The sequence below is a fragment of the Colobus angolensis genome, unplaced genomic scaffold (assembly GCF_000951035.1).
Source record: "Colobus angolensis palliatus isolate OR3802 unplaced genomic scaffold, Cang.pa_1.0 Scaffold24, whole genome shotgun sequence".
NCBI lineage: Eukaryota > Metazoa > Chordata > Mammalia > Primates > Cercopithecidae > Colobus > Colobus angolensis.
In genome coordinates this window covers 10,292,254-10,310,774 of record NW_012115599.1, presented here as the reverse complement: position 1 = coordinate 10,310,774, position 18,521 = coordinate 10,292,254, and the positions used below count along the sequence as shown (strand labels likewise).

The 18,521-nt window shown below is 51.7% G+C and overlaps 1 protein-coding gene across 1 annotated transcript in view; it reads right to left on the bottom strand.

Annotated features, from left to right (window-relative positions):
• Positions 1-862: 862 nt before the first annotated feature.
• The window catches only part of MTCH1 (mitochondrial carrier 1), an 18,277-nt gene continuing 618 nt past the window's right edge, over positions 863-18,521 (bottom strand). The window contains exons 2-12 of the mRNA XM_011945314.1: positions 14,374-14,458; positions 11,210-11,316; positions 10,782-10,859; positions 10,337-10,394; positions 9,913-9,964; positions 8,311-8,370; positions 5,312-5,456; positions 3,364-3,411; positions 3,123-3,190; positions 2,763-2,838; positions 863-1,696 (exon numbers count right to left, since the gene is read on the bottom strand). Coding sequence (XP_011800704.1) covers positions 1,625-1,696; positions 2,763-2,838; positions 3,123-3,190; positions 3,364-3,411; positions 5,312-5,456; positions 8,311-8,370; positions 9,913-9,964; positions 10,337-10,394; positions 10,782-10,859; positions 11,210-11,316; positions 14,374-14,458 — 849 coding nt within the window. The 3' untranslated portion in view covers positions 863-1,624. The remainder of the gene's footprint in view (positions 1,697-2,762; positions 2,839-3,122; positions 3,191-3,363; positions 3,412-5,311; positions 5,457-8,310; positions 8,371-9,912; positions 9,965-10,336; positions 10,395-10,781; positions 10,860-11,209; positions 11,317-14,373; positions 14,459-18,521) is intronic.

The following is an 18,521-nucleotide window of genomic DNA, read 5'->3' as shown; positions in this document are numbered from 1 at the left end:
AGGGTGGAGCAACAGGAAGGAAAGACACCCCAGAACAGTGGTCCGTCTCTGGAAAAGCACACTGGGCTGGAGAAAGGCCACGGGGCAGACTCCCCTCTGAAGGACCTGGGAACCCAAGGCCCTCCTTCTCTACAGGCTTGCCCTGCCCACCCCCACATGTGTTCTTCCCACTACCTTAACCCTCTGGGGCGTTTCCCTAGAAAAGTTAATATGGGTGACAAAGTTATGAGACCTTAGTGGCCTCAACCAGTGTACATTTACATAACACCCGCACAGGCACACTCCTGTGTTCCTGGGAAACGAGGACATGTGAAGTGAAACTGTCCATGAGTCCACTGTTAAGAGCTACCACACCCCAGCTCTCACAAGCCAGGACACCTTGAGCAAGGGCAGAGAAATACCTGGGGGAACCTAGCTGGGCCTCAAAATATGTGTAAGCTTTGTCTGCTTACAGACCCCAGTGCTGGGCAAAAACCATTCGATGGAAGGGAGGTCTGCCCGTTCTGATGTAACCATGGCCACCATACCAAGTGACACTTCGTCAAACCTGAAGATACGTCATCCTCGAACAGTGCTGAGATATGACAGTCAGGGGTGTGGGTGGAACACTTTCTGAAAGGCCTGTCTCCGGGCAACAGACCTGCGCACTGGTTGCTGCTGTGGAAACTGACACCCCAGCCTCATCACCCAGTGTCTCCCCGGAGACTGAGCTACACCAAGCTCTGGTACCTACATCTCCAATCGGGCAGCCCCCTGCCCTGCCTCTTTATAGCCCCTTCTTACACCAACAGGAAGGAGTTGGAAAGACAGACTCTATAGATAGATTTTTAAGCTTACAAAAATAAGAGACTCCCCATAAAACTCCAAATCACCAATACATTTATTTGCAGGAGATGGGGTCAAATCTTACCATGAACTTTAAAACTGGGTGGGACTAGAGACGCTGATCTGCCAAACCTCTGGGTATTCACAACTGCACAGGTAACCAGATCCTGTACACGAGGCATCACCATTAAACAGATGAGCATTAGATAAGGAGGACACATTCCAAGTAGTCGCATGATTTCCCATTCAGAGGCAGGTGCTGCCCTCATATCAGAAAAGTAGTGTTGAGAAAAACGCAGGCAGAGCCTGGCATTTGCCTCCTAGCATAGGCCTAGACATGATGGTGGCCATGTGCCAGGGGATCACGTCCTATGTACAAAGCAGGAGAATGATGCTCCCAGCTGAGCTGCAGGATGGGCGCTGGGCTGACTGGAGGGGTAGAGGGGGTGGGGTCTGACCCCATTAGCCTTTCCCCATCCAACCTGGGCCCCCATAAGCCATTCTCTGGCCCTCTGCACAAGACAGACTCAGTAAATCTGGGAGGTATGGGGATTCTCCCAACTCCTCACCTTGCCTCATCTTCCCCAGGTCTGCCAGGTGACCCAATCCACTGGGTGCAGCCCCACCCCCGCCCAACCCCACATCTGGACAGACACATGGCAAATATGGAAACTGAAGCCCGGCTGGGCTGGAGCACATCTGGTTGTTGTTGGGTTGGAGTCGTCTTGCAGGTGTCCCAAGGTGGTCAGGCCTCACCCATGGTGGCCAGGTTGAGACCGTGTTTTTTAGATGATTCAGGTTACTCCAGGGCAAAGCATGATCCTGATGACACCCGGCGGAAAAGCAGGCTGGAGCCTCGGAAGAGCTGGCCCTGGACCAGAAGGAAAAATAGGGTGAGTGAAAGGGAGGCCACGCTTCCTTGTCCCTCCAAGAGGAAGGCCAGCGTCAGGCAAAGAAGGGTCCAGGAGCTCAAAGACCCAGCTCCGGGGTGGGCAGCCTGGGCCTACATCCCTGGAGGGCAGATCTGCCTGTGTCGAAGCAGAAGGGAGCGGTTCATGTCCTGCCCAGGGGTGTCTTTGGGGCTACTCTGTAGGAGAGCACTGGAGAGGAGGCTCACTGCCCCTCTTGCTTCAGAGCCCAAGTGGCCTGGGACTCTTTCAATGCTCACAGGGAGGACGAGACACACTTACACTGACCAGGGCCACTGGGAAGAACTGTGGCTCTCCTCCCTGCTTCCCTCCCATCTGTCCTCTTCTCAGTCTTGAGGCCAGTCAGCGCTCTGGCTCCCTCCAGGCCACTGCCCCATTTCACTGCGAGGCAAACTAAGGCCAGGAAAAGGCAAGGTTCCGCCCTTGACCAGAGCCTGGACCTGACTGCTGGGCCCAAGATCTCCAGCCAGGGAGAGGTAGCTTCAGCACAGAACATGAGAACCCAAGGCTGGTACTGCTGCCAGGTCCCCACATGGCCCAGCTCCACCCACAGGCTTTCCTGGGCCCAGGAATGTCCTGCAGGAGGGAGGAGTTGGTCTCCAATGCCAGCCGCCCTAACAACCCAGGAATTCAGCTCAACTGGTTACAGCCCTCGAATTTTCAGCCCATGTTACTTGAGGGAGAAGCAGTTCTTGGGCTTTACCACCTGCCACCTGGGCCAGAGTTCTCTTATCCTTATCCTAAGAGTCTTTAAGACTCAAAGAAGAAAAGGTCTTGTCTGATGTTTAATCTTAAAATAAACTCACACTTAGCCACCTCAAATCCTTTCTGAAATTAGGTAAGATGAAAACTTAACTTAAATGCCTTATAGATACCAAGTGTCTCCTCACAATATTAGATTCCATGAAACCACTTATCTTTACATGCAATGAAGCATCCACAAAATCATTTCAGCTGAAGGATGTGGCAAAGAACAGGAAAGACCTCCTCCGTCCAGTGCTTGCTCACCTGCACACTCAGGTACTTCCAGCAGTGAATCCAGGATTTGAACACCGGGGAGTAAGGGGGAAGCCCAGCCTGCAGCCTGCCCGGGAAGGAGAGTGTAGATGCAGAGAACAGTGGAAGACAGCCAGCCATGGGAAAGCCACTTCAAGAAGGAACGCCTTTGGGCTACCACCCGTCCACACCCTGACACCATAGTTCACCCCAGGGGGTGCTGGGAAATCCCAGCGGAAGCCAGGATGCCTGGCAGGCTGAGCCTACACACAGAGCAGGTGGGAGGGGGCAGAGTGCTGCAAGGGCTTGCTGGGTCTCCCCCACCCCACAGCCTTGGTAGGTAGAGTGGCAAGTAGAAGGGCGCACACCTACCCACAGTTGTTCACAGCCATGAGGTCGCCGACTAGCAGGAAGGGGTAGGTCAGCATGCTCACTGCAATCTGAAACCCAGAGAGGCATGAATGCCAGTAACCCACCCCAGCCCGGCGAGCAGAGACACACCACGCCAACACCCTGTACCAAGACCTGCCTCCAGCCATTACCAGGGTTGGCCTCCTAGGCCCCACGTGGGTCCGCAAGGCAGTGGGAAGGAAGGACAGCTGGCTCGACTTACCCCCATCACGAACTTGGTATAGCTCCGGATGGCCAGGGCCTGGCTGAACTGAGGAGACAGAAAGGAGGAGCGGTTTGCCACAGGCACCTCAGGACGCAGACTTCAGATCCACATGCCCTCACCCCACCCTCTGCTCAGCTCCTCACAAGCACGCCGCACGTGCCTTTCCTGTCGGGCCTCACAGTCACTGCCCAGAGAAGGCCTGGGGGGCAGAAGCAGGGTAAGTGGACTGAAGGGAGTCCTGAGACGGAGACCCGGTAAGAGGGATCAGCTGCCGCTGCCTGTGCAACCCCCCCAGACTGTGAGCCTCAAGGGCTGAACCTGTGTCTGCCGGATCAACATCCAGGGCTCGGCACGCAGTCGGCGCTAAGACAGACATGCACCCTGACACCCAAAGACAAATCCTGGCCTGTGGGGTGAAGTGAGGGCAACTCCAGGCTTATTGCCACCTCCACCTCAGCAAGCTTTTCCCCCTTCAGACCCCAACTCCTCAAATCCTGCTTTGCTGAAGCAAACAGCTCCTAGTGAGGAAAGGTGGCTCCCTCAGCCTCAGCTTCCCGTGGAGCGGCCATCCCACCAGATCGATGCCCTGGGGCCTTGGGCAGAGATTTGCTCAGAGGTCTGCTTGAGTGGCTTTGAGAGCTCGGCAGCTTCATCTCGGCCTTTAAGCCACACACAGAAAAGCACTCGAAACACACTTTAAACAAATCTGTTGACTGCTGTTATTGCTGATGTAAGCACAGCAGCCTCTGGTCAGACAGCTGCCCACCTAGATGAGAAACCACTGAGCTGTGCACTCCTGGCCACCCTTGCTCTGTATGTGACAGCACAGCTTACCCACCCACAAGGCCCCCAAGAAAGGCAGAACTGCAGGAATGTGCCACTGTGATTGTAGATGGGGTGAGTCTCTATGGAGCCACTTTAATTTGCTTACACTGAAAGGCCAGTTAAGACTCACCTGCCCAGGTCAAGTGGCCAGTCTCCCTGCAAGCAGAGGCTCCCATCTGGGATGGGGCACTCCTCACCACACAGAACAGACAGGTGCCAGACACACACACACGTGGAACATGAACCCCTTCCCACCCAGGCGATTCTGGCGGACAGGTCCCCAGGCCCTCCTAGCCTCCTGGGCCTGGCGGTCCCCACTGTGAGAACGTCTGGACACTGCGATCCCCAGCCATCGCTGCTCCCCACCTCTTATCTTGGTTCAGGCAGAACCTGGACGGCCTTCTTCAACAAGTGCTGTATAGAAGGACCAGGCCTTCCTATGCCTGACCTGACCTGCTGAAAGGTCTATGTATACTAGGCTGTGTAGACCACAGCTAACAAAATAGGAGGGTGAGCCTGGGCTGTATACTCCCTAGCAGATCTGAAAACACTCAGAGGAATGCACCCTTAGCCTGGCCAGGGATCTAATTCCAGCTCTGTCAGTTCTAGCTGAGTGACTCTGGAGAGCCCAGAGTTCTCCACAGTTTGTGATCTCTGGGTCTCAATTTCTGTGTTGGTAAACGGAACATTCTACCCGCCCTGTTCCTCTTCACAACTAGGATGCTGTCAGATCAAAGGCCACAATGTTCACAAAAGGGTTTTGAAAAGCAAAAGATGTGATGCAACGGTCAAAGGGTGCTCACTATTAGCTGGTCTGTCTTCTGACTTCCTGAGCCCTAGTTGGGTCACTGCCTCGGAGCAGCCTTAGATAAGCTGGGGTCGGTTTCTAAGGCTGCCCAGGGACAAGCATTCCATTAATTCCTCCCAGGTCTGGGTACTAATCTGGAATCTCGCCTCTCGTGGCCATACTCCCCTTAGACAAAGATGACCCCAGGGACAATGAGAGGTCCTCTCTCACCCTCCGGGCCTGATGCTCAGAATCCCAGAATCCTCGAGTTTGTCCCAGACCCTGGGCATCAGCAGTACACGGAAAAAAGGACAAGTCCTTGTTCCAACCAACCTGGGAACCTGGATTCTGGTCGTTTCCCAGCCCCCCTGGGGTGTCACTCACGCTGTCATCCACCAGGTAGGCATTGATGAAGTGGGCCAGCAGGTTACAGCCCCACAAGAAAACCACATCGCCCAGGAGGTGAGGGATTAATCCACTAAAAAACAAGGTAAGCAGAGATGAGCAGGAGAGGGAGAGGAGCAGTCCCTGGGGGCTCCACACCCAGGAAGCAGGCAGGGATGTTCCAAGTTCAAAATCTTAGCATATCCAATGGCACAGCCTTAGAAAGGAAGCCTGCAGGGGCCAGCAGCTACGCACACTGGGAAGGCAGTGCTCCTTTTCCCATGGGGAGGTGTTCTATGGCACTTTGGATGCCACAAATTAGTTAACAGTCTCAAGTAGTTTTTAAACCACAGAAGCCAGGGATCAAGATGGGAATACTGCCAAATTTGCAATTTCCAAATGCAGATAACAGTGTCGATGTGTTGGTAATTTTTTCCTGGCCTCTTTACCTAACCAACTCCCAGAAGACACATTGCTCAATGCATCTGTTCTCTTCGCCCCTGAAAATATTCTATCAAAAAGATTCTATGCAAGCATTTATAAGAAGGGCTAACTTTTTAAGTGATGGCCTTTAAACTGCTAAGGAAAGTTCCTCAAGACGCAGTGCTGAGGATAAAAGGCCAGTTTGAGGTCCCATGTGCCTCTGTGTGTTTTTCAGTGTATTTGCTTGTTTAGGTACGGAGTGCCCTGGGAGGCTCTCCAGGAGAAGGATGGCTGTCTCCTGGGAGGAAAAGCAGAATTATTATTTTTGAATTAAAAAAAAATCTTATAAAATACTTGAAAAACTCAAAAGAATATAGGTAATACATCCATAAGGAGTATTAATAAAATGAACCTCTGTGAATGCAATTTCTAATCTTGTTGTTCCTGCCTGTGCTCAGATTGACTACGTGCTATATACCCTTTGGTGCTTTCTATGCACTGTAACATGTATGCATATCACCTGTTGCAAAATCACATGGCGAAAAAGAACCCAAAGAGTAGGCATCTGCTCTGCGGGAATCCTATTCACACACCAGAAGAGAACTACGCAGTGTAAAAAATGCCAGAGGTGGTCATGTGCGGTGTTTCAAGATGGGTGGCTGTTTCTGTAGAGCAGCCATTGGCCAGGGCCCAGGGGCTACCCCTTTGGCAGGGCACGCGGTCTCTGAGGGCCACAGATGCCCTGCACTTCGTCACCTCACATCCAACTTACTTCATCTCTAAAGAAAGCGCATACTGAAAAGACTATGTTCAGAAAGAATAAAGCACAGACAGAACCCAGAAGCCAGGCTTGATGAGTCGTTTTTTGATCTGCCGTTTTACATACATACTGATGATAGGCAGTGACATACATGCTGATAGGCATGTCACGAATGTTGGTTTGTTACCAGGTACCTGTGCAAATATATATATGTATAAATATTTATACATACATATATGTGTGTATGAATATAAATCAGTTTCTCAACCTTGGCACTATTGACATTTTGGGCTGAATAATTTTTTTTTTCTCCCCAGGAGACAGGGTCTCACTCTGTCACCCAGGCTAGAGTGCAGTGGTGCAATCATAGCTCACTGCAGTCTCCAACTCCGGGGCTCAAGCCATCCTCCCATCTCAGCCTCCCCGGTAGCTAGGACTACAGGTGAGTGCTTCCCCGCCCAGCTAATTTTGAAAAACATTTTTATAGAGACAGAAGTCTTGCTATGTTGCTCAGGCTGGTCTTGAACTTCTGGCCTCAAGTGATCCTCCTGCCTTGGCCTCCAGACAGCTGCAGAAACCACTGAGACTAATCCTGAGTAACTGGGATCACAGATGCAAGCAACCACACCTGGCTGAATCAGTCTTTGTTGCGGGGCTGTCCTGTGTACTGTAGCATGTTTAGCAGCGTCTCTGGCCTCTACCCACTAGATGCCAGTTGTGACAACTACAAGATGTCTCCGGACACTGCCAGTGTTTCCTGGGGAGCAAAATCGCCTCTGCTGAGAACCGTATATATATTTCTGTATTCTATACACATACATGCACATGCACCTACAAGTAGTCATTTCTTGGTTAAACAAGGGGCCATAAATAAAAAACATCTGACAAACTGGAAAACCATGATATAAAGACTTCTTATGAATAGTATGGAGCCCTGCGTCTAGTACAGCGGACACTGCTGCATACCATGTGTCTACCACATTTGTGACGTACCAGTCAGCATGTACGTCACTGCCTAGACCTTAGAACAGCAAATCAAAAAACAGCCATCAAGCCTGGCTTCTGGGTTCTGTCTGCGCTTTATTCTTTCTGAACATAATCTTTTCAGTATGCACTTTATTTAGAGGTGAAATAAACTGGACGTGAGGTGACGAAGTGCAGGGTGTCTGTGGCCCTTGGAGACCATGTGCCCTGCCAAAGGAGCAAGTCCTGGGTCCTGGCCAATGGCTGCTCTACAGAAAGAACCACCCAGCAGGACAAGATTTTCTGACTTTTCAAAGAGATGCCAGAAATGTGGAATTTTGTGCAACATATCTTAAATGTCAACGTCAACAACTGATTTGTCAGAAAAGCAGTATCAAACAGAATCCACTGGCTGTGGTCAGCCTGTGAGCTTCCAGAGCTCAACCCTCAGTCCAAGTCAGATATTCAGTCATGTTTTAGCAGTGAGGCCAAGGACTGTGCAGTGACTTAGCTCACAAAGACCAGCCCCACACCCACCGCAGCTGGATGAAGCCCAGTGGGGCTGGTCAGTTCATCTCCCCCATGTACTAGACACACAGTTCCACTTTTACATGAGCCATGGCCTGAAAATGGCTAAGCAGTTTGGACATGCCATGGAGCTCTAGAGAACTGGCTGCAGCATTCAGGCTAGGGCAGGGCCATGTGGTTAGTCCCAGGTCAGCAGCTGTGGTCTGAGAGGTTGAGGACACGTGTTAGCAGAGCCAGACCCGTGGCCAGTTATGGGGTATATAGACTCACGTACACAAAGAATCCCAGCAGCCCTTCCTCTTTGAAAATCTTCCCAATGGAGCTCAGCACACCACTGTGAAGAAGACAAGACAGAGATACAGGGTCACGTAGTCGCCTACCAGAAGCCCACCCCTTGGTGTGAGGCTGAGCCCCGGAGCTCTGCTCAGATCCAGCCAGTCCTGGCGGGATGGGGAGGATTATCACCAGGAAGAACCAAGTAGAAAGGCACAGAGAGCGCTTGGTCGGGGTGAGGAGGAGTTTACACAGTTCATGGAGACCGGGGAAGCCCAACCACCCACGGGAACAGCCCACTAGCAGTGCTATACTGGCATTTTCTGTGAGATCGGAGTTTAGGAATGCATCTCCCGACTTTGGCCACTGCTGCAGAGATGGCAGGCCCTTCTCTTACCTGGCCCTCACACTTATCTCTGCTTAAACAACCCTCCAGCAGAGGAGCCCACAGGCCTGCCCAAGAGAGTAAGAGTAGAAGGCGGTAGTGAGCAGAGAGAATTACTTTCCCAGAGGGCAGAGAAAGAACACAGGGCCCTGCAGGAGGCGGCACTGGAACCAGCCTAGGAGAAGACATCTGCCACTCCTCAGCAGGGAGCCGGGGATTCATGCCCTGGCCACAGCACCCTGTTAGAGATGAGAGGACAGGCTGCGGGTTCTTAGGTGTGAAATGCCAAGGAAGCTCAGTAACAACCTTTGTGACCTGTGGCTGGAAATGGCAACTGGCTTGTCCTGCATGGAGGCTGTCCAAAGCCCAGGTGGAAGGGGCAACCTAACAGAGGAAGCCAGTGGAAGGCAAAGCCCTGGGTAGCCCTGGACCCAGATCATCCCAGTCCTGTCAGGCCCAGCCCCACCTCTCAAAACAGTGGTTGCCAGATTATACCCTCCTGGTCCCAACTACTGACCTCATACTTCAGTCTAGGGGAATGGGCCAATATCCCATTAATGACCCCAAAATGAGGCACCGTGGCAGCTGAGCTTCCTGGGGTGGTGGCCCCACAGGACGGCTGCAAAAAACACTGACCCCAGGAAATGAGAATCTTAAGAGACGAAGGGCAACCCAGGTGTGTCCTTCTGCCACATGCCTCCAGGACGTACCTCTGTCAACACATATGCCCCGGCACCTGCCCAGGGCTGCACACAGCAGATCGAGGTGAAGGTCTGGTACACAATTGAAGGAATGAGCCCCAAGCCCATGAGATGGATGGCTTCTTCACAGGGGATAAAAAGAGCTATCAGCCTATGACGGCCGGAAAAATCATTACAGCATTACTCTGGGAGTCCAAGAGGAGACCCGAGCTCAGTCCTAAGTGGCAGAATCAGCTCTGGTGCCACAAATCCTAATCCAAGCTGACTACAATCCCACTCGCCCCTCTGCAAAGGCATTTAGGCTCATCTAGGGCTGCCCTTGATAAGAGATGGAGAAGAGCAAATGCCCCTGGACAGACTATGGAAGCCACTGCAACATTCCTCAGAAGCCAGGCAGCAGGCTGAACTCACACAGGACTAGAGCAGAAAAGGTGCAGCAACCAACCCCAGCACAGCCTGCCCTGGCAGACTCTGAAAAGGTAACAGGGCCACCCTGCCTGTCCCAAGAGTTACCCACCTGTACTTGGCCTCCCGTCCCACAAACTGGACCATGCAGCGCATTGAGATGACTGAGGAAAAACAAAACACACACAGGTGATGTGGTGGGCCAAACCTCATGATGCCCCAGCCACCGGGTGCCAGGTGCAGAGTGGCCACTGAACAACATGGCCTATTCAGACAGCAGGAGAGGAAGAGGGCCTTTGGGGGTCCCTGTCACATCCCATGACCACAGCGCCCCATTTCTTCTGCCTGGGAAGAGCCCCACCTCCCTTTGGAAAGAATTCCAATCTCTCCTCAGTGGGGTGGGTTCCAGTAGAATACCTCCCACCCCACTACCACTTCCCAACCGGTCTAAGACTGTCTATCTACAGTCCACGAGGGGCGCGTCCACCCCACGCCCCCACCCCGGCTTAGAGAGTCTCAGGGAAGGGGGGGCTTACCGTGCAGGGGGTGGGCCAACATGCGGGACACACACTGCATCATCATCTCGTAGGAGGTCTGGAAGAGAGCATGGGGTGGGGACTCGCCACCCGCGGCCTGTCTCTGGAACTGGCCCTTGAAGGGAGCTACAAGTGCTTGGGAGGGAGAAACCCGTCCCGGGGACTGCACATGGGGTCGGTCTGCCAAGGATGGCTCCACCTGTTGCCCCACTCCCCAGTCCCCCACCCAGGAGTGCTGCCGCGTCCCAGGCTAGGCCCAGCAATGGCTGAGAAGGCTTTCCGGGGTTCCCTGCGCATCCAGGCCAGGGCTCCTTCCCTTACCATCCCACCCATGCATGCACGAGGACCCAACTCTTCCACTTGTCAATGACCCGCCCAACTTGGGGGTGAGAAATCATTAGGCTCCCCGCCACGCGCCTCTCCCTCTCCGACTCTCAACACCCACCTCCTTCACAACTTTCTTCAGGGAAGTCTTCATATCATCCTTGTTGGAAACCTGCTCAATCTCATCTGGAGGGAAAACCTGAAACAGAGAAGGGAAAGAACCAAGTTCAGCTACGCCTCTTCCATGGAACTCTTCGGGGACTCGGGCGGCAGGAACCAACTCCAGATATTTCCTCTGCAGTGTCTATTGTCTGGGCCCACCTCAGGTGACCTCCAGGTCTGGAGCGTGGGGGAAAAAGAAAGCCACCATCTGATGTCACAGCTGTGGGAAAGCAGACCTGTGGGGTGGGAGCTCTCTCCATGGGGCTGGAGTGAAGTCCCCAACGGTCTGGGAAGAAGGAGGCAGGACCAGGGTAACTGGCTGCTGCAGGAGTGGTTGGGAGTGTGAGGAAACCTCAGGCCACTGTTCCTGGTTTTGTGTGGGCTCACCTTCTTCATGCTACCCCGAGTCACAGTGGAGAGGGCGTTGGACATCAGCCGGGGACTCAGGCCTCGGAACAGCCCTATCTTACCATCCACTTGCACAATGTACTTGGCTGTAAGAAAACAGAGGTGGTAGAGGAGTTATACCCAGTTCAGGGGCACCCACTCCTGGGTCACACACACCCAGACCAGGCTCGGCTTGTCCCTCAGGTAACTGCTGACTACAGGCACAGAAGGGAACATCTGTCCAGGACCTGGAAGTGGTCAGGCCCTAACCCCCAAATGTCTTCTAGCCCATTTCTTTTAGTAAAAGCTTCAAAAGGTATTTCTAACAAACAAGTTCATACATTTTCCTTCCTTCCCTCCCCTTTCTCTTCCCTTTCCTTTCCTTCCTTCCATTTTCTCTCCCTCTCCCTTCCTCTCTCTGTCTCTCTCTCTTCCTTCCTTCCTTTCTTCCCTCCTTCCCTCCTTCCCTCCCTCCCTCCCTGCCTCCTTTCTCTTTTTGCTTTAAAAACTCTACTTGGCAAACTCAGTCGTGATTTTTCAACTCAGCAACTTAAATGCTGCAACACAGAAAACAATTCTGTTGCTTAAAAATTATGTTTTTCTTGACGAAAAGAAAATAGGAAACACAGAGAAATTGCCCACAGGGAATGATGAAGTCTGCAACCTAAAGGAGGGAAAAAGGAAAAGGAAGGGCTCCCAGAAGACAGGCTCAAGAACACCCCATGCACACGCCACGGCCAGGGCAGTCTCCACCCTGTTACTGTGCTACACCCAGGATACCACCTGGCACCTGTTGGCATTTATTAGTCAAGGGAAAAACAAGTCTATGGAGAAGTAACTAAAACAGAAGTACCAATGAACAATTCCATAGAATAGACTTAAATGTTATGGAAGCTAGATCCTACCTGTGTGAGTTAGTGCTTCTTTCACTAGGGTCTATCTTTCTAAGGATACGATTCATTGTTTTCTATCAACACTTGAAACATGTTTTAAATGGCAGGGTGGTATTTTTATAAACCTGTGCATCTGGGAGCTAGCAGAACATTCTCTCAGACGGCATGCTCCCTCTTTTAGACCATGACTTTAGCTCTCTGGCACCGCGCAGAGGCAGGAAGAAGCAAATATGCCCTTTGCTCCTCCCAGATGTCTGCCAGCCCAGCAATTCAACGTCACAGCCAGCATGGGTTTTTCACGAGGCTGAGAACACCTGTTACCTGTATATGTGATTTCCTGAGATGGGGGTGGGCTGGAAAGAGAGGAGGAGGAGGAGGGGAGGGGATGCTGGGTGACTTGGCAAGGTGCCCTACTTCACAGACTGAACAGACAGGGGAAAATTTGCTTTGGGGGAGGGTGGATCCTAGTGAGGAGAGGGAGCCTCAGGACCTGTGTGTGTGATCCTGAGCAAAACATCTACCCTCTTCCATCTGCCCACCTGTAAAAAAATGGAACAAGGACCTTCATTTCTCTCCATTTCCAAGGGGCCTGGGGAACAAGTGAGAGCGGAGAGAGGCGTGCTGAAATGCCTGCAGGGGCCTCTGTGGGTCCTAAGGCCTCAGGCTGGCCAGGGCCCCCCTCATTCCGGGTCTTTCTGCAGTGCCTGGAAACCCTCTGGGAAGTTCTTTCTTCTACACCAGAGAATGTCATGACAGCTGCAGTACTTTCAGCCATGACAAGTAGAGGAGCAGACACCATCCACACTGTACCAGAGAGCCAAATGGCGGGTCCCCTCCCTGACTCCAAAGTAGGCCTAGTGTCCAGAGATCCCCAACGGACATCTGCTCACACCTAGATTAAAGCTACATTTATATAAACAAGGCTGGGGGCACACCTCAGAACTCTGCTCATCCTCACCAGAGGCAGTAAGATGGGGGTCAAGTTCCCTCTGCTCTATGTCCTTTTGGGAATGGTTGTGTCACATGAATAGAGATGATCTGAGCTCTAACCTCGCCTCTCAGAACACAGCACGTGCAACCAGATACAGAGAAGGCCCCGTGCAGGGCCGCAGCCCTCCACCTGGGCTGCCTTACCTCTCTGTATACTGCCTCACTATGCAATGGTGGGGTGCCTTCCTACTTCTGTCATTCCCCACTCGACTATGCTGACAATGTTTAAGTAAAAAAAACACAAACACATTTCCTCACAAGATGACACATTCCACCTGGCCCTAGATTCTGCACTCAACAACACAGGGACAAAACTGGAAGAGAAATATGACACCCAATTCACCAACAGCATGTAAAGTGGAAAAGGTAACACAGAGGCCAAGCCCCAAGTTACTCAACAGAAAGATAGATTCTGGAGAACATTCTAGACAACCAAACAGGTAAGAGCAGAGGTGCAGGAAACTTGAGGGGACTCGCCTGGAATGGAACTCCAGCTGTGAACATGGAGAGAAAGGGCACATTTAAAGAAGGCCCACATCATGGTCATCTGGTGAGGGTGGGGACTGGGAGAGGAACATGAGAAGGCCTTGGCCAGCCGGCACCTGTGGGCCAGGGCATGGGCAGCAGAGGCAGCAAGGTGGGCTTCTTGATGACAGATGGGGAGCCTGCAGGAAGGCCTGGGCAGGAGAGGCTGACCTTACTTTGCAGACAAGGGGTGCAGCCGGGCCACAGCAGGTAAGTGGCCTGCTCAAGCTCACGCAGCACACAGAAGTGAAGCTGCAATTCACTGCACACCATTCTGTAACCAACAGATTGAGACACCAGAGTGAGTGAGCACCCCTTACTGCCTGAGGAATGCAGGGGAAACAAGACACCCAGGTGGGATGAAAGAAAAGAACGCAGGAGGAGCCCCACAGGCCTTCTACTGGAGTAGCAGGGCCAGGCTGCTCACAGGGCAAAAGGAAATCACCCCCATGCCTGGGCAACAGAAATAACAGGGACCAGTGTCCTCTCTCAGGCACCTGTGTCTGTCCCCTCCTACTGTCTGGGCTGGCACCTGGCAGATACAGGCAGAGGAGCTGGACGAAAGCTGTATGGTTCACCTGCTCCCACCCCGACACCATATGCCCTCTCTGGACATGCTTAGATCCCCTCCTCTGTGTCAGCTCGACTCTGCACGCCGTGCTGCGCGGTGGGTTCCCCAGGGCCAGCTGGTCCTGCTCCCCACTTGAGGCCTCTTTTCTGTTGGCGCGGGCTCTCCTGCTCGGGAGGCACACTCACCGTAGGTGAAGAAGCTCGGCAGATAGAGGACCTTCCTCCCCAGCACATTGGTCCCAAGGGTGGGGGGCATCGGCTCATGACCCACCTTCAGAATGAACAAAGACAAAGGGACATTCAGCCTCACCACCTCTCCTCACACCTCCCGTCCCCTTTGCCTAACTCTTCTCCCACAAATTCTAATGTGGCTCTTGTTCGTGTTTTCCCCATCAAAACACCAGAAAGCTCGTCAGTGTCTCTAACCATCGGCAGCACGTCATCTCCCAATGAACAGAAATGCCTGGTCCCAGACACTGCCCGACCACAGTCCAAATCACACCCACACCCCAACATTCTTACATTCAAATCCCAGATATTCCCAGTAGAAACCTCCGTTTGTATGTACTTCAAACCCTACTCCCATCTCAGAACAAATCTCAGTTATTCTCATCTCCCGATGAAAAACTTCACCCCAACCTCAATTCCAAATGTGGCAATAAGAAAACATATCATACCCAAACCTCAGACAGGTCAGCCATTAAGTCGTCCATTCCAAAGTACACCCCAAACTCAAATTTCTTACCAAATCTACTGCAGACACCTCCACGTCTATTCCTCCCATTCCCAGGCTTAGCAAACTGTTACTTCAAATTCCAGGTGCTCCTCAAACACATGCTCAGCTGCGTTCTCTCCTCAATCACCCTACATCCCTGTGAAAAAATGACCCCCTCATTTCTGAAGAGCTATGACAGTTCTTGCTGTACAGATGCTTCTTATATCTGAAATATGTATGTATGTATGTATGTATGTATTTATTTTTGAGACAGAGTTTCACTCTTATTGCCTAGGCTGGAGTACAATGGCACGCTCTCACCTCACCACAACCTCTGCCTCCCGGGTTCAAGTGATTCTCCTACCTCAGCCTCCCGAGTAGCTGGGATTACAGGCACCTGCTACCATACCCGGCTAATTTTTTATATTTTTAGTAGAGATGGGGTTTCTCCATGTTGGTTAGGCTGGTCTCAAACTCCCAACCTCAGGTGACCCACTCACCCTGGCCTCCCTAAGTGCTGGGATTACAGGTGTGAGCCACTGCATCTGGCCTGAAATTTTTTTTTTTTTTTTTTTTTTTTGAGACAGATTCTCTGTTGCCCAGGCTGGAGTACGGTGGTGCGACCTTGGTTCACTGCAACTTCTGCCTCCCGGGTTCAAGCGATTCTCCTGCCTCAGCCTCCGGAGTAGCTGGGACTACAGGTGCGCGCCACCATGCCCGGCTAATTTTTTCATAGAGACCGGGTTTGGGGTTTCACCGTGTAAGCCAGGATGGTCTCAATCTCCTGACCTCTTGATCGGCCCGCCTCGGCCTCCCAAAGTGCTGGGATTACAGGCTTGAGCCACCGCACCCGGCCTGGCCTGAAATATTTATTAAACCCATGGGTGGGTGAAGGACCATCCATATCCACGTGAGGAGCAGGAAGTCCCTGTTAAGGGGTGAGAGCCCCTGCTGCCAGGGAGGAGGCAAGGTGCCAAGGAGACCAGCACCTAGGTGGGGAGTGAGAAGACCCCTTCCTCCCTTGGCAAGGGGCCAGGATACCAGCCCTGTGCCCTCTAAGCAGGCCAGGTGGGCCCATGGACCAGAGTGATTCCTCTGAGATGTGGGAGGGGATTTGGTCAGCAGCTGTGGGAGGCGGTAGAAGTGGCAGGTTGGAAAGTGCTACCTTGTAAACTGGATTAGGTATGCTTCCAGTGCTTTTTGGGATCAACTCTGTCCCCTTTTGCCTTTATCAAGCAAGTGCTTTTGAAAGTTCAGGCTATCTCCTATGGATGTGATTCTGAGATGCCTAACAGATTAACAATTGTAAATTTAAAAACTCCTCTATGATGGGGACTGTCTTTAAAAGAAAAAAATTTTGACCCAGTGGAGCTAAAGGAGGAAAGGGGGAGTCAGCTGACCCATGCAGCGAGTACTTCCCTTCTAGACCTTTTCCCTTCTGGGTTAAAAGCTCCACGGTTGTTCTAAGTTAATTGAGTTAAGTTCTGTCTTGATCTGTGTTCTCTTAAATACAGATGGTACTCCTTTATACCTCCACTCCAAATCGCCATCACTGCTCTTTTGCTGTCCTTACCCAGTTTAGTCAACACTATTTGGGAATTCCACTGACCCCAATTTCACCCTTAAATCTGTAATGTTATCCCATATCCCCGTGGCTCCCAAATCTGTTGAATCTACTTTCTTCACTTCTATTGGGTTATCATAGGCACACTGGCTGTATCTCACCCCCATTCCTCTCACCTTCAAGTTTTAATTATTTGTTCCCAAGTCATTAAACCCAATTTCATCCTCAAATCTGTTAACCCAGTCCTAACTATGGCAAATGCTATGGCCCTATATCAGATACCAGCAGGGACAGTCTATCATCTTAAAATCTCCAACTCCCAACTGACAGCCACATGCCCTGATCTAAAGCACTGCATTCTTATGTACCTAATCCCCAATCTATCACTCCACTCCTGACACCCCCACTCCCAGTAATTTGCCTTTCTGCAAGATATTACTCTGATTCCCAAGCTATACCCATTGAAGATCTTACCTTAATATGTGTTACATTCAACACCAACGGGGTTCAAATCAGACAGGCACCTCTGGTCCTTCAACGGGGCTCATCCATCCTTACCTGCCCACCATCTAGTTCTTCTCACACTTTAGAGTCCTTCATTACCCCATTCCCTTCCCAAACCACCCTTATTTCAATGTTCTTTCAAACCAGATCTGCCGTCGTCCAAATGATGAAGACACTTCTTCATTTCCCTCACGTTGAGCCCTTGTGCTCTAGCATCCTTCACTCCACAGACTCTCCCACCTGTACCCTAAAATCCTAGCCCTCACTCAGTCTCATTCCATCAGTTTCCAGAATCCTCACTTCTCAGGTCCCACCAGTTCCAAAGCACCAATTTATCTCCCAAACTTCGAGTTCAACTGCTATAAATACAATCTTAACCCTGTAAGACAGCCCTCATTCACAAATCACAACCAAATGCCAGTCTTGGTCTATACCTTCTGCCATTAACAGTTTTCAAATCTGTCACAATTAGGGTCTAGTCAGGCACCTTGATGCCCCTGACTGAAGCTCCTCATTCCCTGTCATATTCCTGGTCACACCCACAAATCTGTTACCATTCCTCAGATCCCAGATTTCAACTACTCTCATTCTCAAGGCCTTCTCATTCCAGTTGTATTTTGCATTCTCTCGGTTCAATTATAGAGATGGTAAAATCTGACACCCACCTGCCTCAACTGAAATCTTGGATAGGTCTCCACTTCAATTTTTAACCTTCCTCCTCCCACTCTTCTTAACTGGAACATTCTGGCCTAATGACCCCCATCAAAACTGTACCCATCCCAGCCACACCCACCTAATTCTCACACCTCCACACGCCCTTCATTCCAGCTCACTCCTCTCAAGCAGCACACTTCATCTGTTCCGCATTGCCGGCCACCACCAAATCTGCCAAGTGCCCATGCATCCCTCCGTTCTAGAGACATCCCTACCTCGGTCTCAATTTCTGGTAGTCCCTACCTATCCTGCCACCTATGTCTTCACTGTCCCTTCTGCCCAATTCCAATACTCCCATGCCCCTTCTCCTCATCTGCCCAGATACAAGCACTGTGATTCCTCTCTGACCCCAACTATTGACTTCCATTTCCTCCTCCAAATGCGTCATCCCCTTCCCCGCTTAAAGCCTGCTCCTAGCTTCCCTCTCTAGACAAATCGCTGCCACTCCCCTCCCCCAATGCTGGCCCTATCTGTTCCCCTCCTCCACTACGCGTCACCCTGTCCCCTCCTCCTACCAAATCTGTCGTCGCCATCAAATCCAGAGCCCCCATCTCCGGTAAACCGATAGCATTCCCCTGCAAAATTCTTTGCCTTCGCACTCTCTCACCAAATTAAATCACAATGAAACCCAAGACCTCAGTCTTCTCTGTCCACCCCCAGTCTGGTGTCCTTCTTTCCCTCCTAAATTTCTGGCCCTGGCGCCCACTTTGTCCCCACCCCAAGACGTTTTAAATCCATCTCTACCAAATCCAGAGCCCCCTTTCCCCTCTACCCCAAATATGTGCTCCTCAGTCTCTAAACACTTCGCCCGGGCCCCCAACCTTCCTCCCCATCTCT